Source organism: Zootoca vivipara, chromosome 8 (assembly GCF_963506605.1).
Source record: "Zootoca vivipara chromosome 8, rZooViv1.1, whole genome shotgun sequence".
NCBI classification, from domain to species: Eukaryota; Metazoa; Chordata; class Lepidosauria; order Squamata; family Lacertidae; genus Zootoca; species Zootoca vivipara.
In genome coordinates, this window is record NC_083283.1 from 40,710,193 (window position 1) to 40,736,509 (window position 26,317).

The following is a 26,317-nucleotide window of genomic DNA, read 5'->3' on the forward strand; positions in this document are numbered from 1 at the left end:
ATCAAATTTGTTTAAATGCAAATGCAAACAGCAATCATAACACGATGTTCACAGCACAGCAGAAATTAGAACACTCTTTACAACTGTTTCAAACATGTAGCAGTATGCCGAAACAGAGAGTGATATTTGCAATAATATTTTTGTATTTAGAACTAATTGATGCAAATTCTGTGCGCAACAGCCTCAGCGGTTCCTGGCTACATCTTTACAAAACCAATTCCTTCTTGAAAAAGGAGTGGCACTAAAATCCTTAAAAGGGACAGTAATTAGATGGTTACTGATGAAGTCTAAGCTGTATCCAGAAGTAAACAGCTGTAGGTCAGATGGATGCTAACATCTTCCTCCTCTGTGCATTTGAGTAGATGGTCACTAGTCAACACCAGGCTATCTCGGCTGTCACTGATTTTCAAAATCCATTTCAACTGGGCTTCAGACCAGTACTTGGAAAGAAAACTGCCTTTGTCACATTTGCTGAGAGTGGGATGGGGGAGTTCAATGTGTTAATCTTCTTTGACCTCTTAGTGATATTCTATACCACTGACTACTATGTATCTCTGGATAGGCTGTCTGGTTGGGGGCTTGGTTTTCTCTGATTTTATGTTCATGCTGTTGCATTGCATATTTTATGGTTTTAATTTCTTCTGCTTACCACCCAAATGGTAATGGACAATTTAAAAAATATTATAAGAATAACTATATTTATAATAGCAAGAGTTTTATTTGGGAAGTCAAGAGGTGGAAACTGCACAGAAGCCCATTGAAATGAAGACTTTCCTTCATGGTTCGACAAACACCTACTCAGGCCCAGCTCTAGGGGTAGTCTCGGTGGCGCGGGGCGCCAGGGCGCCGGGCCGCAGTGCGGAAGCCGTGCGGAAGCCGTGCTGCGCCCGCCCAGCAGGGTGGGGGCGCTGGAGCGATCTCCGTGCCATGGCGCCCAACTGGCTTGAGACGGCCCTGCACCTACTGGATCTCAGGGTGGCATTGCTGGTCTTCATAGCCATCTAAATTAAAGGCTGGTAATCGTACTGACGCCCGTATGGGATGCGGGTGGCGCTGTGGTCTAAACCACAGAGCCTAGGGCTTGCCGATCGGAAGGTTGGCAGTTTGAATCCTAGCGACGGGGTGAGCTCCCGTTGCTCAGTCCCAACTTCTGCCAACCTAGCAGTTGGCAGCACATCAAAGCACAAGTAGATAAATAGGTACTGCTCTGGCAGGAAGGTAAATGGCGTTTCCGTGCGCTGCTCTGGTTTTACCAGAAGCGGCTTAGTCATGCTGGCCACATGACACGGAAAAACTGTCTGCGGGCAAACGTCAGCTCCCTCAACCAGTAAAGTGAGACAAGCGCCGTAACCCCAGAGTCATTTGCAACTGAACTTAACTGTTAGGGGTCCTTTACCTTTACCTTTTATGTGATCATCATCTGAACACTAAGCCAAACATGTTGTTCTTCCTGTTATTCTGTCTCTCACAGCTACAATAAACCTACCATTAAAATTATGGACTGGTCATTTCTTCGTCAGAGGGCAAATTGGCAAATTTAGCATGGGATCAAATACTTTCCCCCCTCACTGTAAATATGAAATTACCAACGCTTGCTGCTCCAACTACCTCTTCCAAACTGGCTTAAATAAAAAGGTATTTAGAGCTTCAAATATACTGTATGCCTTGGACGCAGGTGGCGCTGTGGTCTAAACCACTGAGCCTCTTGGGCTTGCTGATCGGGAGGTCAGCAATTTGAATCCCTGTGATGGGGTGAGCTCCTGTTGCTCTGTCTCAGCTCCTGCCAAACCAGCAGTTCAAAAGCACACCAGTACAAGTAGATAAACAGGTACCGCAGCGGGGCGGGGGAGGTAAATGGCATTTCTGTGCGCTCTGGTTTCTGTCATAGTGTTCTGTTGTGCCAGAAATGATTTAGTCATGCTGGCCACATGACTCGGAAAGCTGTGGACAAACGCCGGCTCCCTCAGCCTGGAAGCGAGATAAGCAACGCAACCCCATAATCGCCTTTGGCTGGACTTAACCAGGGGTCCTTTACCTTTTACCTTTTTATGCCTTGGAACCTTGGTACGTTGCTGATGGCTGACAAACAGGCATTCCAGCTGCAGGACGTATGGGGGGAAAGAATATAGAAGCAGCCTTTACAGCTTTATGGAGAAATGGCATCCCATTTTTGTACAACTTTCTGCAATCGTTCATTCTGCAGTTAATTGAAAATCAGGTGTCTGATCACATGGCATGAGTAATGGGATTCAAGGTTTTTGATCAGCCTCAAAAATTTAACGATGGTAAGACACAGAACATATTTTTAAATGAATGGCATTTTTTCAAATTGATGTCTCGCTGTTGCATCAAGAGTTAATGGGATGCAAAGCTTCCTTATACTTTTTACTACCCCAGATGTGCATAACAAAACCCAAGAAGAATAGCATCCATTTCATGGCAGTGCATATTCATAATTCAAAACCTAGCTTGGATCTTATTTTTTAAAAGGTCAATCTCTCAGTTCAGAGCACAGCCCTTCTTTACTTTAAATGAAAGCTCTCTAGAATTATTAATATGCAGACGTACATGCCTAATATGACATGCATATGTGGCCTGTTGGCTGTCTCCATTTATGTCCTTCTGTTTGGATGGCAATCTGCCCAGGAACAAGTTGGTTGAGCCTTTTTACTGAAGCGTAACTGCCAAAACATGATGGACTTTGACAGGCAGCCAATATCCATCTCACCATCTTGTTCTGCATCACATGATCTTACACTGACACACACACAAGGAATATATCAAAGGGAAAAGAAAGACAGAGAAATGTACATCAGTCTATGAGAAGACATACTTCTTTTCAGGGTCCACAATGGAAAATATTTACCTGACAAAGCAAGCATTAGAAACAAGTACTGTAAAACAAAACCTTATGACTAACTGAGGATGCTAGCTGGGGAATGGTAGTGTCATATTTGGGTGAAAAGGGTGCTCAGCAGTTGCAATATGTGGGGAATGTGCCTACTTCCCAGATTTAGCCCATGAGGTGGGGAGATCTGCACTGCTGGGCCAAAAATGTTCCCCGCCCCTGGTGTAAGGTGAGACAGAGTGATCTTTTCCACAGGATAGGTCTCAAATGATGCCTGTCACTTCTGCCTTGTTACAGCTTGATAGGACTAAAAGTTTTTTACTTTGGTATTCCACCAGTTACATTAACATCATTCTCTTGAGCATCAGAATAGGGAAGAAAAAACCCCGCATAACTCTAAGGGAAGATATATTTGCTGTTGGTGAGTTTCTGGCTTTTTAGATAATTCTGTTGCTCCAGCAATGATAATTTATTCATCTGTCCCCTTAATATTTTTTCATTGCAGTGAACAATTCAAATTTTAAAATTCCTAAATTTCTTCATGTTAGGATATAGTCTAGTCAACATGCTGATGAGAGACAGGTATGCAGAGCTTGATTTGAACCATGGTTCAGAACCAGAACATATGAAGTGGAAATAAATACGATTGTCTCTAACCACATGCAAAGCGTATTTTCCCCACAGGTCTTTCACGTTAGAAGATGTGAGTGATAATCTGGCAGTCTTCAGCCATGGCAACTTTTAACTTGACAGTTAAGGCAAGTGCAGCTGCCTCTCCATGACTGTGAGGTATTGCTGTGTGGGCCCAAAGTGGTGTTACATGTATCTCCTTGGTGTCGATTCCGCACCAGTGTTAATAAGAGAGGCATCCTTTGTGATTCCTCTTATTGTTGCCTGGTATCTCTTGTCATACCTTCCCTGGTTAGCAGACTCACTTAAAGAACTCAGTGTCTTGAGAGAAAAGAAACTGATAATTTACTGAGCAAACTATATGAGGAGAAATATACAAAAATGTTTTCTTCTTTCTTAGTTCAGGCTTTGTAGCGAGATCAGGTAGAATTACAGCCATACATACAGCGAAAACTCCTTCATACCAGCACTGTCAATCTGAGCTCAGAGTTACCTCAACAAGGCTCATGCTGATCTGACAGATTGCTAGGCATCCCGCCCCTTGGTTAGCTGACTGTCAATAGAATGATCCCTGCTGTTGCTCTTCCAGCACCCCTGACCTCTGGTTTAACAGTGCATATGAAAACACCTACTGTAATTCATCCACAGCTCTGTGGGAATGCTGCTTACACTCAGATGAATATGGACTTATATGCCCTAGAGTTGTACGGTAAGGATCAGATTTGCCTGTAGACGTTTTAAATCCCCGAGTAATGTTTTCTTACTAAAACGTTAAATGCTAAAATGTTTTCTTCCATAGGTTAATTCTCATCATGTCAGCAGCACCCCATTATGCAACTCCTCAGTTAAAAATCATTTCCTAGAAACTGCTGTCACATCACATTTTAATTGCTGTTACTATTTTACATAAAACTAAGCCAAAATTTGTTGGCATCAAGAGATTCAATCTATTTGTTCACTTCAGATTTGTTTTCAAACCTTGTAAGAGAAGAACTCTAGGCCCAAGGCAATACCAAGCAAAAAATAAAAATAAAAATCCCCAAATCTTGCTACGGATTTCCCTCCAGCTCCCAACTTCATCATCATCCTGCATGCTCTGAGATTATCTTTCAGTTCCACACTGGTACTTAGATAGCCTTAGGCGATACTCTAGGAGTGGGCTTCACTGGACTGACAGTAAAATTATACACTCACCTACTAATAAGGAGTGGCAGCTATGTAAAAATAATAAACATTTGGTCAATGTTTATTATTATTTTGGGGTGGGGGGTAAAGGTCTTCTGTCAACTCTTGGGTTATGTTTAAATAGTTATCTGAAGAAAAGAAGACAAACAAGTGGATTATTCCTTGCTCAGATTCCTCCAGAAGTCAACCAATGCTCAAACTGTGACACGGGATTTATTCATCAGAGAGGCAGAAAGGAAGTTCAATATCAGACTTGGTGCTAGCTAGAGGGCTTGAGGGAGAGACCTGCCAGCAGAAAAATGTAGTTCAGTCTCCACAACTATGGCTGCCATTTGGATGTTGATGTTCACAGATGGCAGTGTGATAATATCCCTTACTTCTGAATGACTGAGGAATGATCTAAGGGCCAGCCCCACCATTGGGCAGAGGGAGTCAAACGCCTCAAGTGGAAGATACTGGAGTGCAGCACTCCCTTCTATTGGAAGACCGAGCCACACAGCCTGTTCTGCACCTCCTAAGACAACCTGTTGTCCTCAGGACAGGAACATGGAAGCAGAGGGTTAGAACAAATCAGTCACACAGTCCAACTGAATGCTCTGAAGAAGTATTTTCCACTAAGGCTGCTACCACGTGTCCTGCTTCCGCTGCTATGCCAGAGATGAGGAACCGGTGGTCCTTCACAGGTAGTTGGACTCCAACTCCCATCACTCTCACCCAGTGTGGCCAATGGTTGGAGATCATGGGAGCTGTAGTCCATCAATATCCGGAGGGCCACAGGTACTCCATCCTTGCACTGGACCTTTAACTACCCGACACACAAATGTAGTTGGGACACATTTTCCCTTCAATTATCTCCATGCCAGGAAAATGTTCATGGGCATCATTCCTTTGCCTTGGGTTGCTCATTAAGACAAAGGAACAGGGGCAATAAAAGCTGTGGCAGCCCTGTTATCCACATATCAGCCTCTGCTTGCGGTAACTACTCCATACAACAAGTTAGAGAGAACGTGATGCACAAGGTGAAGGCAGACATGCCTACTATCAGCCCCATGGTTTACACCATAATGAATTTTCTAAAGGCAAAGCTCAACTTTTGGCAAAAATATATAGAGGACCTGTACCCTGTGCGACCCTTTGTGAGTTGTGTGACCTGTACCTTGCCCTGGCTCTAATTCTGCAAGAAAAAACGTACCTTATTCATGAGTGTTTGTCCAACAGTACGAACTGCTGGAGTGAAGTGTTGGGTGTTCATCCACAAAGGTGACTTTAGAAACACAGGAAACTGTTTTAGAATGAATAAGGCCAGGCATCCCCAAACTGCGGCCCTCCAGATGTTTTGGCCTACAACTCCCATGATCCTTAGCTAACAGGACCAGTGGTGGGGGAAGATGGGAATTGTAGTCCAAAACATCTGGAGGGCCAAGGTTTGGGGATGCCTGGGTTAGAGCATGGTGCTGATAATGCCAAGGTTACAGGTTCGATGGGACAATTGCAGGAGGTTGGACTAGTTGATCCTAAGGGTCCCTTCCAACTCTATGATTCTATGCTACACAGCATTATGGTCTATTCTGCCTCTGTGTGGGAAATACTGCTTCAACCTATTGAGTCTGGGTTGTTTCGCCAACACACAGCTTTGATGTTTCACAGCAAGAAGGAATGGAAGATATGTAAAGGGTTGGGATTAGGATTGGCAGGAGTAATGCTCTGAACAGGGGCTCCTCAACCATGGTGGTCTTTTCCTCCCTTGCTTACCTGTGTAGGGTTCCTTGTGCTTGCAGCACCAATTGCTGGAGTTCAGTAGCTGAGGTTTCTGATGGGTGTTTATATTTGGAGCTTAGATATATGGTAAGATTAGCAATATACCCTTCACCCACTAGTCTTCTCAGTGGCTATCTGTTGTTTGTGCATATTGCCCCATTTCATTAGTTTCCATCACCAAAATTCTCACTGATTAATAATGGTGTGGATTCTCTGGGATTGTGACAGGTGTAATTGATCCACTTAGATACAAAGATCCTGAATCAAACCTCAAACACACACCAGTAATATGCTGAGAAGACTCCAGTCATGGAACTGGTGACTCAGGGCCATGATTCTCTGCTAACGGATAAAGCCATGGCCCTCATGCTGCACCCTGCACAGTTAGTCCTGAGCCTGCTGTAATGACTGGTTAAGTCTCATGTCACAAGTAATTGCTATGCAAAATCCCACAAATGCATATACTTTGCAGTTATGCTGAGTGGGTGGGAACCTACATAATTAATAAAAAGTGCAGGCATTCCAAACATAGTTATTAGGATTTACCATGCTATGCTTGGCAGTGGAGTTAAAACAGCCGGTTGTTAATAAAGAGTGTGCAAGCTTTGCTTACACCACAAAATTACGAGCGCAGAGTTTAATCAGCTGAAACAAGAAGGCTGTTCCAGAAAAGCCAGCTCCAAAGTAGTAAGTTTGCTCATTCACAAGAAGAAACAAAGCAGAAGATAAACGGCACAGCTTTCAAATATGAGGCATTTTAAAGGTGCAGATATGGCGGGCTTATTGGTCTTTGTGAAGACCTCTACCTTATGAAAATCAGCCTCTAATTTCCTTTCTTGCTCCACAGAAGAGCAAACACCACAAACTTACACAAATCTTTAAATACAGATTTGCACACATGAGATGTAGTGAATGTACTCCTATAAATACAAAGAGGGAAGACAATAAATTGTGTCTTTGAAAACATAGGTATCACACACACACAAAATTGCAGGACTGAATACAGCTTCCTGTTGACTGAGTGACAAGCCCATAGCTGTCTCTCGGGAATGTGTCACTTCAGATTAAGCCAGGGTCCCAGAAAGAAGGGCCACTGGTCCAGCAACATGTGAAATGTTATTGAAATTGGTAATAATAAAAACTGTGTTCATTATTTTGAATGTTGGAGTCATTTAATAGAATATTCTCAGAACTGTCAGTAACTGTTTTGCTTCTACTTTTTCGTTTCAGTCTGTTTTTTTGTGTTATTAACTTTGGGTTGTAGCTGTAGTTATGTGATTTTGTTGATTTTAGTATTGTGAATACACCTGAAGAAAGTCAGGGTAAAAATTAATAATACTAACAACAGACCCCTTATGAAGGTCAGTAAGGCTACAATCCTATACCTACTTACCTAGAAGCAGGCCTTTTTTTCCAACCGGAACTCGCCGGAACTCAGTTCTGGCATGTCTCAGGTGGGCACCATTGCCATTTTAAGAGAACAAGGGACGCATTCATGGTGTGTTTTGGCACCTCTTTTTCTAGAAAAATAGCACTGCTAGCTTAGAAGTAAGGTGCATAGAACTCTGTGGAACTTACTTCTGCGTAGACATGCCTAGAATCATGCTGTTGATTATATACTTTGCTGAAGCCCTGTTAAATGTGCTTGAAGTACACTAGCATAAGTGATGAATAAATCATCCTAATTTTAATTACTGAAGTAGGGTAAAAAACATATTTCTTATACAGTACATTATTTAAGTGCTCTATTAAGCCTCTGTTTCAATACAGAATTCAGAACAATTGTAAATGTCCACAATACTGGAAATGTGCTTTGACTGTTGCCTCGCTTTTAACTGATTTATTCAACTGTTTTATTATGGATTTATTTTGTAGTTTCCACACCCAAAGTAATATCTACAAAATACCTACTCATGAAAGTAACATCTGATGGACAAACAGGACAACGTAAGGTTGCCACCATTTTGGTTCTCTGCCTTTAATAGATGCCTATCACAACACAACTCAACAGGTGCAACTTTTCCCATCATTGGACATCTCAAGCTCTGGGCACTTTGAGACAGGTGCATTAAATCAACAGACCTAATAAATCACAAGCCATACAGGGATGCTGGCGACCCTCCTACTGATCTCTGCTATGACAAATGGGCTATGAGAATCTGGCCATCACACTGAGAAGTTAGCAAAAAAAAACCACTGGCTTCTGTAATGGTTCCAAATCTGTACGCTAAAATAACCATATTCTGTAAGCATCTCTATATCTCCAACGTATCACTAGTACTCCCATTTAACTATAAAGCTTTCCTCAAAAAAATCCTGCAAACTGTAATTTAATGAAGGTGCCAAAAAATCTCTGTCAAATCCCCACCCAAATCTTGTCCTAACAATAGATTTTCAAGATTTAAGGAGAAGGATGAATAATGACATTTAAAACTAGAGTATAGATATATCCTTTGAGATACTTCCTGTTCAAGTTCCTGGGCTTTTACGATACTTGGTGAAAAACCCAACATTTGGAAGGATCTTTAGACAGTAAGTCACAACTAAGACCAGACGCAGTTTATAAAATAAGTCAGATTTAACAAGGTGCCTATGTACCATGTGTTCATTTGTAAACAGTTGCAAGAAATAGGTACTTCAAAAAGGTAAATACCCTGTTTCTCATATTTTAAGACATACCCATAAAATAAGCCACAGCAGGATTTTTAAGCATTCAAGGAATATAAGCCATACCCCGAAAATAAGACATAGTGATAGGCGCAGCAGCAATGCCGGCCGCGGCAGGAGGAGGAGGAAAAAAATAAGACACCCCTTGAAAATAAGCCATAGTGTGTTTTTTTGAGGAAAAAATAAATATAAGACGTGTCTTATAATATGAGAAACACGGTAGTACGCAAGTACAACAAAGGTAACAAGATGTATAGTTCCTGTACCTGTAAAACAATCTTGGAGATTCAGGAATTAAAGCTTGCCATGCCATGTTAACTGTTCTTGCTGCAACTACCTCTTGAATACAAACTGTCCTGAATTGCACCTAGTCATCCTACTCACAAACAAGACTTTAGTCAACATTACACTTGTTTGACTAGATGCTATTTTCCATTCATTTCCCCCCCTTACATTCTTCTATACATAAGCAGCGATGGATTCATTTACAACTTATTAATAAATATGAGCCACAAAACAGAACAATAAAGAAATTGTATTTAAATGTAATGAACTCACAAGGTTTTTAGAGCATTTACTACGAATACTGACTACATGTTGGGAATTTGCAGTGGGCTTCCACCGTCATAAGAGATATTGATAGGTGGAATTGTTGTTAGATTGTACATAATTGTGCATATTTTTAAACTGTAATGCACATAACCACCAAATAAATTTGAAAGAGGCTAAACAATGTTATGTTGCTGAGTCAAAAGGTTGGCTTTCTGAGCTCTAATATGAATACTGTATACTTAAGTCAATATGGCACAATTCGTTGTGGGAATGTCATAAATACCTGTGGCAAAAAGAGTTTGAACCAATCAATGGACGTCTGAAGCAAAAACTTTGCAAAACAGTGATTTTTAGTTGAAGTCACCTTTGATCATTGAGTACTGTATAACTAATTTGTGCAGCATAAAATTTTGTAGGTATATAACGAAGTATGATCTTGTCTTTGAAAGCTCTTAAAACAAAAAAAAATAAACTTACTGTGCATTCCTATACATGTTTATTCAGAAGTAAAATGATAATTAAGTCCCACTGAGTTTAATGGAGTTTAGTTCCTGTTACATGTGCTAAGACTGTAATCCAAAACACACTTGCCAGGGACTCAATGGAATTTACATCTGAGTGGACATGTTTAGGATTACACAGAGAGCCTCTGAAACACCCGAAACTCTATTTTCTGCAACAAGCTAAAATATGTACTGTTCCAAAATTATTTGCATATTTCTATCCCTGTTACACTAAAAAGCAGCATGCTATGTTTCACAAGTGTAATTGATACCTCTGCTGGGTTTGTCTATTACTGTAAATAATGTGATATGTCCAGAATTTGGTTTAAATTTACAATACCTAATGTCAGATAGCTGAAAAATGAAAGGGTTAAAAGCTCAGGGCTGCAGTTCTAAACATACTTACTAGGCAATAAGCTTTACTAAGTACTGTGGGACTTACTTCTGAGTAAACATAGATAGGCTTGTACTGCATATGCCTTTAGAGTTGTGCATACCTGTATATATTTTTTAAAAAGGGATTGTAAAATTATTTTGAGGGCTGTCAAGTACAATAAAAATGCAATGATAAAGAAAGACTAATGCTTTTTAAAGCTCTGAGCCAGGAAGTTGGATTTCCTATCAATATCACATCAACCTCCAGTATTATTTTCACAAATCTTGCAAAACTTTCTTGGCCACCGAAGGGGTTTGGAATTTATCTGGTGACATTTATTCCCACAAGGCTCTTTAAGCAGTGCATAAAATGCCATAAACACTAGTTAACTGGTTCTGTTCCTATACATATTTATGAAGTGCATCAGATCATAGTGCCTTTAACCATATTTTTGAAGCATATTAAACTAGTACTGGGGGAGAAAGTGTACTGTTTCTGGGGGGAAACCCACCATGCAGTAGCTCAAATATCCATTATAAGAGGCTGAAGTTTGTGAATGCGCAGGCAAGTGAGCAAAAGACATAAATAGAAATAAAGCATTGTCAAAGATAAACCGTTCTTTACACGGGTTATTTTATATAAGGGAAACTGGGACTTCCCATCACATCACCACTATTGAATAATTTGTGTTAAAATCAGGTCACAGAGCTAGTAAATACTGCCACAGGTACGATAGCCAAAAACAATACAATCACAATGTTACAATTCACAGGCTCATGACTGCACACACTGGGTTTATATAAATCTGAGCTGGAGTGCAATATAATTGTATCACACTCATAAAATGGATAACACCGTAGGTATAAAACCTTCGTCGGGAATACCGTCTGAACTGTTCCTATAGGCTGGCAAATAATAAGAAAAGAGCCAGCCTCCAAAAGACTGAAGTGTAGCAAAAGTCAAAGAGATGATGTCATCATAGGCCTCTACATATAAACTGCCTGAGTTCCTCACTGGCAAGCCTTGGAATGAAATGCATGATGCCCACAAGGTCCCCTGATGTTGTCAAAAAGCGTAGCCAGACCTTCTCATCCCAAATTATCAACACTCCAATCTCTCCTTTTTCATTTACCCCTATAGGGTTTGACCCCACTATTTTTCTCTGGCAGAGGACAAACTCTCTCTTAGCTCTCTCATACAACATCAGAAAGAGGAATCAACAACCAGGCATCTAATGCAGCTAGTTCTCAGCTTCTCTCTCTCTCTCTCTCTCTCTCTCTCTCTCTCTCTCTCTCTCTCTCTCTCTCTCTCTCTCTCTCTCTCTCTCACACACACACACACACACACACACTCCAGGAGATAAAGCTCGGCATCTCCAAATTGGCAACAGGCTGACTCACCCTCCCTTGCCCACTCCCCAAGTTATTCCTCCTAAGCCATTTGAACCGACACTGCAGTGCATTGCCAAGCTTGCTGCTGATTTTTGACGAGAAATATTCATCTCTCTCCCCCCCCCCCGTTACCCACTCTTTGCGGTGCATAAGAGCCATCCATAATGGAGACTCCAGCATCCTTAGCAAAGCCTTTGACTGGTGAATGGAGTAAAGGGATAAAAAGCGGGGCGAGGAGGAGGGATAAGATAAGGGACCAGATGAGTGAAGGAATGAATGAATTGCTACCTCCAGAAAAGCTCTGTGGGTTGCTCGCTTCTCCTGCTCCTGCTGCTCTTGCTGTTGCTGCTGTCACAGAGGATCAGCTGATATTTACCTGTGAGGTAATGCACACTCTGTAAGGTCACCATGCACCCACTGAAACCCAGCGCAAAGCAGGAGGGGCGCACAGAGACGGAACTGCTTGCTGCTGCCGCTTACCGCTCTGGAGAGAGAAAGATGCACCGCGCACAGTCTGCTGCTGCTGTTGCTGCTGCTGCTGCAGCTCCTGGCACATGCTGCAGGTGTCATAGCTAAAACTGCCCTGCTTCAGAATGTACCCATTTCGCTTCTGCACATGCCCAGAGCCTCTCGTGCGGCCGGAATGAGCATGTGCCAAGCCTGTGCGCATGCCCAGCGAGGAAGTGAAGCCTCCGTGAAGCCGCTGCCCTCACCTAGCCCTTTGCCCTGAGTTTCGCGGGGGGTTCCATTCACTTTGCCCAAAAAGCATCCTAGCGCTGCGGTGGGAGGAGGAAGAGGAACTGGGCGGCAGAAGGGAGCGGGCGGGCGGGGGGAGGGCGGCTGAGCAAAAGGATGACGTATTGCAAAAGCCGAGGAGCACAAGAACAGGGGGGAGGCGGGAGGATTCGCCGACGGGAGGGGAGGGGGAGTGCTGGGCCGCCTGAGAGTTTGAGAGGATGCGTAAGGACGAGGGAGGAAGCCAATGGGACGTCGGGGAGCCCACCCCCACCCCGCCCTCACGGGTAGATTCGTGAGAGGCGTGGGCGGCAAGCACAATTCTGGGGTGTGGGAGATAAGAGCATGGAGGGCTGGTTTGAATGGGCGGCACGGAAGGGAAGAAAGGTTGGATGAGGACAGCCCTAGGGCTGGGCTGCGCAGCGAAGCAAAAGGCAAAGCAGATCGGCAAGGAAAGGAGGCGGCTGTTCGAAGGGCTGTTAGCCGGCGGGGAAGATCAGACGGCGGGGAGGAAGGGAGGCGGGGCTGCGAGGGAAGGAGCGGGCGCGTCATAATAGAGAAGAGAATGTTCGGACCGGGTGACGTCAGATTTATTCTCTTAAATCCGGCGGGGAGGGGGGCGCATTGGCCGCGAACGGGACACTCATCGAGCCAGGGCTGCCCGTCGGAAGCCAGTCCAGCAACCCATCCCTCAATGGACGCCGCTTTCTTTTATAAGGCGAAACTCGGACTCCCTGCCTGGCATTGGGGTGAATTGTCCTGTGCGCGATGATGTCACGTTGTTTCCGCTGGAAGAGTCCTCGGAGGGGAGACGGGGGCTTTGTTCCCTAGGCTTCCGACTCTCCGCTGGGACCGGGGGGGTGGGGGAGATGAATGGGTTCCCGACGTGCAGACACAGGAAAGCGCCCCGGTTGGTTGGGTGCCCAACGCACCGCTTTGCCCATTCATCTCCGACGGATCCATGGTCGCATTTGGCTCTTTTGTTTGCCGACTCGCTCTCAGTGTTTTGTCTTGTTCGCCAAAACTCTGCCTCCATGTCGAGATGTTGATACAGTATTGGGGAGTGGGTGTGCTTCTCTCTCCCCTTCCTCGATCACCACTGGCCGCCATTCACAAAAGCCAGTTAACCCCTTTCTCTCCTCTGAGAAGACGTCATGGTTTGAAACGAACCATGCTGGTGAACGAAAAAAAATTGAATGAAAATGAAAGAAAAACACCTTTAATTGCCATTTCTGTATTTTACTGCATCCACAGAGGCGTGATGGTCTGGAAGACAATATACACTCTGGTAACCTTTAGGCATTTTTTTTCCACACGAGATGAAATGTGTTTGAGTCTCATTGCTGTTACCTGACCACTTTTCACAGCCGAGTTCAAGCCGCACGTGTGGGGACCCATTTTGTGATTTGTTTGCTGAAGGTTGGTAATGCAGAACAGAAAACGTTACTTTGTACCCAATTTATGTTTTCTACTCTCACATGAGGGAAATAAATGACTGTCATCTTCGACGGGTCGGCTATTTCCATAAGGGACACGAAACCAGATGTTACATTTCTATTGTCAGTAATTCAACCTGTCAGTGTGAATCTCTTCTGCTCTCTGCCCCACATTAGCAGCATTCACAACTTCCTTCAGCATGGCCAATGAAAAAAAAGCACAAATGTGTGCATTCGTGTCACTGCTCCCCCTAAACCACCCTGTACCAGTTTGTTCCACTGCAGATGGAAGCAGCTGTAGAAACAGTGAAGGGGCAGCAGTTAAGTCTTCAGTAGCCCAGAAATAATGTCTGACGTCATCTGCTAGTTAGGGAAAGGAACTTGTGTTTCCTGCTTGGTACCAAAGCATTAGGCACATGCACTAATTCCCATGTGCTGCTGTATGTAAGCATGAGTATATGTAAGCAATTACATACTCTACCTGTTTATCCCTGCCTCTTGTTTCCCAATTCTCTGTGTTGAATTTTACATTATAACCTCCTCAGGACCTGGCCTTTTGTACTCTAAAGTGCCATGCACATTAATGGTGCAGTGTAATAAAGATGGCAACAATTACAATAATGGAAACACTTGTGCGTATGCACTTTTACTTACTATTTTTCACATTTTACCTTCCACCTGTATGCCCCTTCTATTGTCCTTAAGCTCAATTTTTTTAAAAAAAATGGGTGGGGAAGGCTATTTGGAGAACTAATAGCCCAATATACCTAGCCCCATAAGCTCAGTGAAGCTTTGATGCTTACTGTGCCAAAGTCCATATTTGTTGTATGCATGGTAGCCCAGCATGTATTCAATTACTCATCCAAAGGGTGTGCTTTTATCATTGCAAGTAACACAGCTGTAAAAAGCCGGCTGTATTTCAGTGGACTGTTACCTTGTATTGCCAGAAATTATTAGAAACTTGTTGTCCTGCCAGAGACTACTGAAAACATTCTTCTGAACATTTAGATGTGTGGCGAGGAGCAGCAGGTATTACACACACACACACACACACACACACACACACACACACTGCAACTTTGCAGAACTTGGTAGCATAAATGTCCATCTGAAACTATCCTGAAATGAAACTTGTTAAGCCCTACTCAGACAGTTTAGAATTGTGGATGATCAATGTAGTTGAGCTGCACCCACTTTTTCCGTTTCTGATATTCATGTGCTGATATGAAGGCCTGAATACATTCAACAAATATATACAATTTGGATCAACACCTAGTTGTTGTGAGTGGTCAGTGGATGCGAATCCACTCCCCCCTCTATTACATACGATTCACAAATGTCTCAGAAAATGGTGAAATCAAGTTATTGCTGGTGGAGGGAGAAAGGAGAGGTAATGCAACTCATGTCTATGAAGTTGCCATGGGTGATGTTGGTCAATGTGTTTCCTTGTTTAAATCCTTAAACTACCGTAGATTAGAATTCTTTCTGAGTCAAGTCCCCCCATCTCACAAGCTGCCTGTTTCACAATTCTGCTATGGCATTGAAAACAGGAACCTAGGAGGCTGCCTTCTACCAAGTGAGACTACTGGTCTACCTAGCTCAGTACTGTCTGCACTGGCTGGCAGTGCCTCTCCAGGGTTTCAGGCAAAGAGCCACTCCCAGCCCTACCTGGTAATGCTAGGGATTGAACCTGGGGCTTTCTGCATGAAAAGCTTTCCCACCGAGCTGTGGTCCTTTGCCTAAAAGACTAAGTAACCACAATTAATTTGAGCCAGGTTCTGCTGAGCCCTGACTCACATTAAGAGGGAAAGTAGAGCCCAGTGATCAGGTTAAGCAATGCCAGCTTAGACCAACAGATTCCTTTCATTTTATTGTCAGTGTTACTTATCTGATTGGGGCGGGGGGGGGGAGGAGGAGAGAGAGTAGCGCATTTCCAGGCCCATAGCCAAAAGTGTTGTGGTGAGGGGAAGATCTCGGAGCTTGGGAAATCACTGCAAAACACACAACATAAATATGGGTAACTTAATATGTTCAAAACTACTTAATTGTACTGGTTCATATAGAGAAATGGGTTTTAATGCTCCCTGCATGTTTCCCTCTTATGTCTCCAACCATAGCATAGTAACCAAGCCATAGTTGGGCTACATACATACCATATATTTAAAGCACTCCCCCACTGATCCTGTAGATGGTAGCTTTCCAGCAGAGCTATTATTTCCAGCACATTTAACAAGCTACGGTTTCTTGGGGTGGGGTAATGTACTTCAAATGTATGGTGTGTATACAGCTTTACTCACTGAGGCTTGTTAGTCATTGTTTAAGTCCACTGACACCAACAGTTCTATTCCTGAGTGTGACTTAGCTGCATACCTCCTTTAATTTTAAAAATGAAAGCTGAACCTCCTGGGAAGGGATGGTGGTCAGAAATATTCCTGATGTGTGACCCCACTCACACATGAAAACAAAGACCATCATAGCCAATCACAAATGAACAACCACACCCTTGGCCAACCCCAATCTCTCTCACCACCAAAAGAACACAAGCGAATAAAGGAGAACCTACACAAGCAAAGCTGACATCAAGCTCTACATATAGTAAGCAAAACAGAAACATCGTCACCTAATCCCACCCCCATCCACCCTCCCACCCCCTATCTACCTTGTTTTCCCTTTCTTAGTATCTTAACAAATGAAACTGATTTGCAAAAATGATACATGTAAAAATATGAGAGACACTGCACACACCTTTGCAATTCAAGAAATCTTGAATAAAAAAATACTTTATTAAAAAAAGAGAAATATTCCAGATGATCACACCTCCCTCCAGGCCCCTATTGCATTTCTTAGGAATACTTCTTCCTTTTTTTAACCTTTAAATGTGTCGCCAGATATTATTGGAAATATGCCGATCTGACCTACAGCATTTATTTGTATGCTTGGTAAGGAGCACTGTGAACTCAGAGATAATGGTTGCCAATTTTTTCCTGGCAGAAACTCTAAGAGATGCATGATGGGCACACATTTAACAAGTGTAGATTTTGCAAGTACTGTATGGACAAGGTGGGAAACTGCAGTTTTATTTCTGCCTGTAACAAACTAAGGAAGAAAGACAGCAAACCCATCAGTCCCCACTATTTCCCATTTAATTTTGGAAATGTTTGCTCTCATAACTTGTTTGATGCTCCAGGTCAGCATTGCTTGGTAAATAATATTGGCAATTCAAACATGAATGCAGAATTGGGGGGTGAGATGCTCAAGGACTTTAAAGCTATACAGTTCCATTTACTTCAATCAAGCCACCTATGCCAGCAGAGGATTCCTTTTGAAAGGATTCTTGCCTTAAGCATATGGAGCCCTATGGGCCGGACTCAGTCTAACCCCCCCCCAACTGCTCTTTTTTTATGGAACCCCTTATATGGGATTTGTATATAAATTTTCCCTCAGCTCTTTTTGCTGGCCTATGTAGGACCAGCATGGATAGTTGGCCCCAGTGAATATTTGACGTTTTCTCCCCTTATGGCTTTGATCTATAGGCTACCACTAAAACGAGGCTGCATTTTAAGCTGCATTTTAAACTGTATTCTAACATATTTTAATCAACTGTGTGTGTGTTTTTTTTAAAAAAATGTTTTTACTGTATTTATATTTAGTGTTAGCTGCCCTAAGCCCGGTCTTGGCCGGGGAGGGTGGGGTATAAATAAATAAATGATGATGATGATGATGATTCGGTGGGGGATGTAAAATTCCATTCTCAGTTAATTGTTTCATGTATCAATCTATTTATGCACCATAAAAGCCCAAAAGTGTGCATTGCAGTATCTTTACTGCTGTGGTACTGCAAAAGGAGGGAGGGAGGGAGACTAGGTGGTACTTTTGCCTTCAATAGCTTTATGACAAACTGAAATTCTACAGGTGCTATTTGCTCAAGGCAGTCACTTGCCCCCAAACTATCTAGTGAGCTGTGTAATAATAATAATAATTTATTATTTATACCCTGCCCATCTGGCTGGGTTTCCCCAGCCACTCTGGGCTGCTTCCAACAGAAAAATGAAATAAAATAATCTATTAAACATTAAAAGCCTCCCTAAACAAGGCTGCCTTCAGATGTCTTCTAAAAAATCTGGTAGCTGTTTTTCTCTTTGACATCTGATGGGAGGGCATTCCACAGGGTGGGCGTCACCACCGAGAAGGCCCTCTGCCTGGTTCCCTGCAACTTGGCTTCTCACAACGAGGGAACCGCCAGATGGCCCTCGGCACTGGACCTCAGTGTCCGGGCAGAACGATGGGGGTGGAGATGCTACTTCAGGTATACTGGACCGAGGCCATTTAGGGCTTTAAAGGTCAGCACCAACTGTGCTCGGAAACGTACTGGGGGCCAATGTAGATCTTTCAAGTGTACAAGTGGATTGGTGTGTATGCAACCTATGACTGAGTGAAGCTGATATTAGAGCCCATGGCACTGCTTCTGTTCATAATGCTTTAGTGACAAACGTCAACATATGATGGGCAGGGTGAGGCAAGGCTTGGTTGCATTTCTTTTAAAGAATTCATTTAAAGGAAAGCGTCACATTCAGTCTTCAGCAGTTTAATAGCTCCCCCCCCCCAATACTCTCCCGATTTGTCACCGATTTCAGATCCATCTCGGCACTGAAATGAATGGGAAGCCTTTGATGACACGACACAATCTAACACACCAGGAATTCATAAGTGCCACAGATTATATGGAAGATAAATACCAAACATGCAACTGTAGATGTATGAGAGAGTGAACGTTTGAAAGTGTGTGTTAAAAAGATCTTGACAAATCAGATGTTGCCTGACAGAAACATCTGTCTCTCTTTACAGCTTCAAGTGCTTGAACTAGGAAGACAAAGGAGAAGCAGCGACAAAGATTAAAGAAGTCTTATCGCCTGAGTCACTTTTTCAGAAGAGGTGGTTATAGAATGGCATAATAACCAGGAGTCATTTTGGTAATTTTGACACCACTAAATCCACATGACAGGATTGCTTTGTCACCATCTTTATCAGCTGCAAATGGTGTGTGTCAATAACTGGTAGTGAATGGCTAATCTCCTGACAGTTGAGTCACTGCTGCTTACTGGGAAGAGAAGGGAAAAGGCATTAGGCTGGTGCAGTGCAAAAGTACCAGCAGAGCCAATCCACCATTTGCACCATGCTGACCACCTCACCCTTTTCTTCCTGGTAAGCAGCAGTGACTTGGCTCTCAAGGGATCAGGTGAAAGCTACAATTAGCATCTACTATAGTTAGCAACTGATAAAGATGTAACATTATTCGGTAGCAGCAGTGAAACACTACAACCAAGGTGGGTAACCTGTCACATGGAAAACCATATATAGCCCAGCCTCATTTTGTGTGGTCCCTGGCTTAACGCCTCCTGAAGTTTCCACTTTCCTTTATCTCATCAGACAGAATCCTGTTCTATCCCGTTAATTTCATTTGCCATCTTCTTGGCTTCATGAAATCTCTCTCTCCCCCTCCATGTAGTTTCAGAACTATATGAAGAGGTAGTATTTTATTTTACAGAGTTGGGAGGCATTCAAAATAGTTCTGTGGGCAATGGCTCAAGCAGAATAATCCCCCCCACATCTATGTGCTTTGCTGGGGGTTCTCCCAATCCCCCTGAAGTGAGGTTTATTTGGGCACACAAGAGAACAGAACATTATGTTATAGCAGAAGTCAGAGGGTGAGGTGGGAAGCAGTGATGTTAGTGTGATGCAAACACACAGCACTGGCTTGGCATGGTTGGTGTATTTGAGCCATGCCAACCTCATGACTGCCTTGCCCCATACTCTTTGTTTTCCAGTAAGCAGCAGCAACATGATCAAGTGAAGGTCAGGTGAGGCTGGCGACCCATCACACTATCCATTACTGCCTGGACTACTTTGAACTTGAACATGTACTCATCTTGGCACCTTCATTGCATATGTTTAGGCTCCAGGCAAAAACATTCCTTTTCTCCCAGGCCTTTGGCTAATTAAACAATCTGTGACATTTTAAATGGGGGGTGTAATCATTTTTGTTTGTTACTGTGTTCTATATTTTTGTGTTTATATATTGTAAACCGCCCTCTGATCCTTGGAAGATGTGACATAGAATTTTTCATCATCATAATCATTATCATTATCATCATCATCATGAGCATGGCTATTGGTAGGGAAGAGGTGTATCACGTTTAAGAAACTGTACTATATGTGAACTGGCAGTGAGTTAATTCTGGCTCCCTGAGCAACTTAAAATCAGGTGGTAAGCACTTGCCACCATAACAAAAGCTTGCCCTTTTTGGTATGTGTGGAGCTTTCCACTATACACCCAGGTGTATATTTGAGTCCCATCTGTGACTTTCTGTGGCATTTTGCTTGAAGGGAAATCTTGATTATAGTTTATGGTGAAGCTTTGAATGGGCCAGTCCACCTCACTAAGAAGCCAGCTGTTGTTGATTTCTTCATCTCGGATCTCTACTACCCAAGGGAGGTTGCAAGTATCATGCTCCAAATATCAAACCAAAGAAAATCAATTGCACCCCATGACTAAAAATGGTAGTTGGAAATCATAACATCCCCTGGTTATATAAAAAAATGTCCTTCACATCTATGTATCACTGCTCTGTACTGGAATCTAGTTGCTTACTGGGAAGCAATGAGTCAATTACAAAGGGCTACAAGTCAGGCAAATGTAACAAAAAGACTGCTCAAGCATCAGGACAGCATAACAGTAACTTTGCACAAAATGATTAGGTCACAGTGTGTGTTCCAAGAGAAAGTTCCTCATTTTCCTTCTTAGGTAGGTTTGCAAAATGTAATCCACCGTTACTGAAACAGAAGATGTATTTCCTCTGTGGAACTGCTTCCAAATCATATTAGAGCAGACTGAACAGCAGAAGCACATGTTCAGAAACCTTCACAATCAAGAGACAGCTGCAGTGTGTGTGTGAGGCATTATATGATGTATTTATCTTTATCTTGAGAGGATAGGGACAGAAATAGATAGATGTGCCCAGGAGGCTAAGCAGAATTGATGTCTTACAGCAGAGGGAACAAGCAGATGGGTTAAAGTTTTGTGGACAATTACATTGGAACAATGGGTAAAAATAGCAAGGAAAGGATAAGATACAGCTGCAGCTCATAACAACAAATTATGCTGGAAGTGCAATCCCATGTTATTACCTGAATGAATGTGTTCAACTAGTTAATGTAGTGCTTCACTGCTGGTACAGCACAGCCTAATGAATAGTCACATGACAGAAGCCTACTGATTTATATACAAATATGAACATTCATTTATGGCTGAATACCTTCTCCCCCATTCCATGTTCTTTAATCAAAAGAAGCTGTTTTAAAGGCTCAAATCATGGTTATGCTGAGTATTTTTTCCCCTAATGCTTTGAGTGTCTTGAACCCCTGCAAATCTGCAGGTTGCATATTGGGCCACAGCTCTATGGTTTCTTTGAAGCCCCTAGCCATTGTACTTCTTAGCAATTTCTTGCTCCTTCTTCTTTTAACAGGTTTCCGTTTCCTTAAGGCTTCTTCTTCAGAGTGATTTTGCCTCACCAGCACATCTTCCGAGCTTATACTGTTATTTCCCTTTTGGCAACCTCACTAGATGGCAATCAGTAGGGGCTGTTGCAGTGGGGCAGAGCTGTGGAATTGCCCTCCTACCACCAATCTTGCTGCAGCTTACCTGGACAGGGCTGGGTCGAGGCAGGGAAGACTGGTGTGAACGCACTGGTGAGGGGGCCAGACTGGCTCCAACAATGTTTCGGTGTTTCCCATCCCAGTCTAGGTAAGCCAGTGGTGGGAGGGCAGCTCCACACCTCTGCCCAGGGCTGTCTTAAGCATATGTGGCACCGGGGTGCAAAGATCCACCCAGTGCCCCCCACCAGGTTGCCCAGTCCCAGGCACGCAGGAGGGCAGAGCCGGCTGGCCGCCTCAGCATCTCGCTACCTCGGTCGCCCCCAAACTCATGGTGCAGAGCCGCCCGCAGCAGAAGAGCCCACAGCAGTGCTCCAACCAATGGGCAGGCTCTTCCCCTGACTCAACTCTCAGGCCCCGGACTCTCAGCCTGGCACCCCTGAGAGCCCGGCACCTGGGTGCCCCGCACCCCTAGTGCCTATGGGTAAGATGGCCCTACCTCTGCCCCACCATGCCCACTGCTAACAAAATGGTACTCAATAACTCTCAGAAGCTGCAGTTAGTCCTCAAAAATGTAACTGTTAGGCTGCTAACGAGGACTGAATGTTGGGGTCGTATCTTACAGGAGTTTAAACAGCTGCACTGGCTTCTGCTCCATTTCTGGCTACAACCAGGACTCTGGAAAGAATCATCCAAATAGGATTGGAAGCACTGCAAAGTAGTGCTATGCTGCCCTAACTCAGACAGCCACTCCAGAGGAATAGCATGGTCAATGGTATCAAAAGCCACCAAGAGGTTGAGGAGAATTAATGAGGACACATTTCCCTTCTCTCTCTCTCTCTCTCTCTCTCTCTCTCTCTCTCTCTCTCTCTCTCTCTCTCTCTCTCTCATCATAAAGGATGACCAACAAAGCCCAAACCCCAGCTGAGCTGCATCTAGAAAATCACTTTCCTCCCAGAGTGCCTGGAAGCAGAAGTCCCACCACAGCTCCTTTCCAAACTGTGGAACTCCCACCCTTGACCCTTGACCATGGTCTTCAAGACAGCTCTATCCCAACAACCTTCTTTAGCAATGAAATGCCTGTGTGGGTTAGGCAGATATGAATACATATGACTTCTGAAGACAGACACACACATCTATTGTGTGACCAAATGGTAGGTAGGGGCATGCAGACTGATTAGGGAGGAGGAGGCAATAAATCAAGAATTGTATAGGTGTCTGGAGATTGTTGGGGAAGTTGTGAGTAGAGACTCCATGTGCAACCTCTGTGCACCAATGCTGGCTTATGCTTCATGGAAACATTGGCAGCAAGATCAGTATTAAATTCACAAAAAATCAAAATGAGCACACGGTAAAGTGCTCCTGCTGACATACCCAGCCATCTGCTGGTTCAATTGCAAACTCTGAAAGTTTGCAATCCTTACAGAAAACAGCACACTCCTTCAAATTTTGCTATTGCACTGGCAAGCAGCCTGAAGTTCAGAAAAGAAGAAAGTACCATATATATCAATGTGGTGGATTTGGATAACTTATTCCAGTTCCAATGGGGGGGGGGAATTGGGATTGTGCTTTTAGAATTTGGGTTTTTAGTTGAGAATTGCAGACCAGTTCATAGCTCAAGCTCATAACATCCCTTCAGTGTTCTTTTCATGAACCACAATGATTAAAATAAAATAAAATGCCGAGATGGCTCAAGCAGTTTACCACTGTCCAGTGCTGAAGTCTTAGTGATTTGTTTTACCAGAATGCCACTTAGAAAAGAACTTTGGAGCACAAGACCCCACTGCTACCTCCTAAATTGGCCTGCCAGCAAAACCCATGGCTACTTTAGCCACTCCCTTCACAGCAGCTTTCTTTGGGATGTCAAGATGTAGGGGCCCAGAAGAGGAAGGCAAATCAGTTTGAGTATGCAAAGCAGATCCTATCTGCTGAAACTTCAAAAACCTATTTTCTTGGGTCTTTAGTATGCCTTGACACTTCATGTGAAAGATGGTTCAGTTGGATAGAGCTTGGTGCGGATAACACCAAGGTAGCAGGTTTGTTCCCCATATGGGATAGCTGCATATTCATGCATTGCAGAGGGTTGGACTAGATGATCCTCAGGGTCCCTTCCAACTCTACAATTCAATGTTTCTATTCAATGATTCTATTCCAAAATGTTGCTCAAAATATTAAGAAGCAAATTCCATCTAGTAAGCCACTGCTAAAATGCCTCCTCTTCGCCTGGCTCAGTTTGTTAAATGAATCATTCATGCAACTACTCTAATGAGTAGCTTATCCTGAATCATTCACCAGACCAACTTCCCATAGATGAGGCTGTAAAATTTGGTCAGGGCAGCATCAGTACCGCAATGTAACCAAATGGGGACAAAATCATTTGCGTCATTTGGTTGGTTGATTCAAATAATTTCAGCCTTATTTATCCTCCTCACATTTGCCACTTCAAGAATCCCAGGGCAATTGTATTAGATAAAAACAAGCAAGCTTTTACAGGCTTTGACAGAGTGAGATCTATTATGGAAAGGCAATTGCCCTCGGAAGCAATCAGTGATCTAAACATGAGATGCAGGCTTGCAAGAGTTTTACAAAAAAAACATTTTGGAATTGATTGACAGGAGGAGAACTACCTTACTAAGCTACAAAATAATGGGGGTCCCTCTTTTGACCAAAAACAAAACCCAAAGTAATAAAAGAGGCCTCTCAGCAGGAATTTGGTTATTCCTCAGTACGAGTTACAAACTAAGTAAGAAGAAAGCAAGGTAATAATAAGCTGTAATAAAGTTCTGGTCTAAGCCCATATTTGTCTGCTTGTTGGCTGACTTGTTAACGAAGATAAAAGTCCTTGACCATCACTGAAACACCAAGCTGGGCAGAAGAAAACTCCATCTGAGTTTTTAAGTAATGTTAACATTTAATCTGAGCAATTTTCTTGCATCTATTAAAATCTTAATACAATTTAGGGGAGGGGCTGTATCTGCTTTGCATGCAGCAGTTCCCAGGTTTGGTTCCCGGTATCTCTAGGTAAGCACTATGATCAACACCCCCCTGCACATGTAAAGCACTTCCCCCAAATAATCCTAGGAAATGTAGTTTGTTAAAGAACTCTTGGTCTGTGAGGGGAAACTACAGAGATATGTTTTAAATGTGGAGTGAATGTACTTCTAATGTATGGTGTGGATCTGCCCTGGGGAAGACCCCCCTCCCCAAAGAGCCTCTCCCAGTTAGTGTACACAGTGCTGAGCTGGATGGAGCAATGGTCTGATTTGGGATAAGGCATGTGACTCAGTCCAAAAGGTTTTCCTAAATCCCCAATTCATTTCCAGCATTATAACACTCAAGCAGATTATCAAGAACTGAAGGGCCACAAACCCTTGACCTACCTGGCAGAAAGTCAGTATGCCAAGTCCACAGTTCAAAGTCTGAGAGTTAAGCCACACAAGCAAAGTCCAAGAAATGAGGTTCAGGGTCAACCCAAATAGCCAAGTCCAAAGTCCAGCCGTCAGGATACAGTCCAGGGTCAAACCCAAAGCACAGTCCTTTGGAGGTCCAGGACCATCTAAGTCAAGGTCCATCAACAGGAGCAGCTGAACAGACACAGCACTCTACTTCTGCTGCCCTTTTATACTTTGCATGCTGACTGCTTGATGAGGCCTGTGACCCTCGCCTGTTCTAAGCTTTCTCCAGCTGAGGAATCACACACTTCCTCCCAAAGCTAACAAGCCCCACCTGGTCAGTTAGGTAACTGAGCTGTGGGTCTTTGCCTGCCTCAGCCTCCTGGAGCACCCCATCTGCTGCTCCCTATGCCTCAGAGCCTGCAATGATCATGGAGACAGAAGCCCCTCTGGCTCTGGGTCCTGCTGCTCTGGTTTCTGAGCACTCGTCATCCTCCGTTACCCCATAAGTACTTCCTACATTAACCTTTCCTTCCCCATCTCCAGCATGCCCCAGTGTGTTCCATTCCTGATTACACCCCTCGCCAGGACCCCCCCCCTCTTCCTCATTGTCCTGCCAGTTCATGGCATGAAGTTAAAGACCAGCATGCATGGTGCCTCCATTGTTTATTTAAATGCTTTTACCTAATTGTTTAGCAAGGGCTTGTATCAACACTAAGGAACCATTCCATCAGCGAAAGGGTTTCTGCTTGAGCATCGGGACTGTCCTTCATCTCCTGCCACTGTGCACCCACATGGCTTCTCCAAATCTGCTCCAAAGGGTTGGGCGGACACCCAGAACAGATTTAGGGTGCATGCTGTGAGAGGAGAAGGGAAGTCCCATTGCACAAACATAAATCCTTGCACTGACAAGGATGGTTACTTAGTGCTGCATTGGATATAAGCCAGGGTTCATATACTGCTTAATCAATAAAAAAAATCCCTAATCATTTTACATAAAATGAGGCTGTGCTATTCTAAGGCTCTATAAATATGAAATAGTTATTGGAGACAATTCCAGAAATAGACTATCCAATTTGCAGAAAACTATGGGTTATTTTTCAGGACTTGGTTACTGAATATGGTTCTGAAATATGGCACTGAACTACATTATACTGCTTGTTTTCAGTGAGGAGGGAAAACCTCTTTCAGAAC

At 43.4% G+C, this 26,317-nt stretch overlaps 1 protein-coding gene across 11 annotated transcripts in view; it reads right to left on the reverse strand.

Moving 5' to 3' along the window:
• Window positions 1–12,326, reverse strand: part of DTNA (dystrobrevin alpha) — a 201,531-nt gene extending 189,205 nt beyond the window's left edge. For 6 of the 11 annotated variants that reach the window (XR_009558021.1, XR_009558022.1, XM_060277852.1 and 3 more), the window contains exon 1: window positions 12,199–12,325. Coding sequence is in view for 9 of the 11 variants with exons in the window: in XM_060277852.1 (XP_060133835.1) it covers window positions 12,199–12,320 (122 nt within the window). In the remaining 2 variants the exon portion in view is untranslated. Of the gene's footprint in view, window positions 1–12,198 lie in introns of all 11 variants that reach the window. The other 5 variants (XM_060277857.1, XM_060277858.1, XM_060277856.1 and 2 more) reach the window with 4 other exon arrangements.
• Between the last annotated feature and the right edge of the window lie 13,991 nt (window positions 12,327–26,317).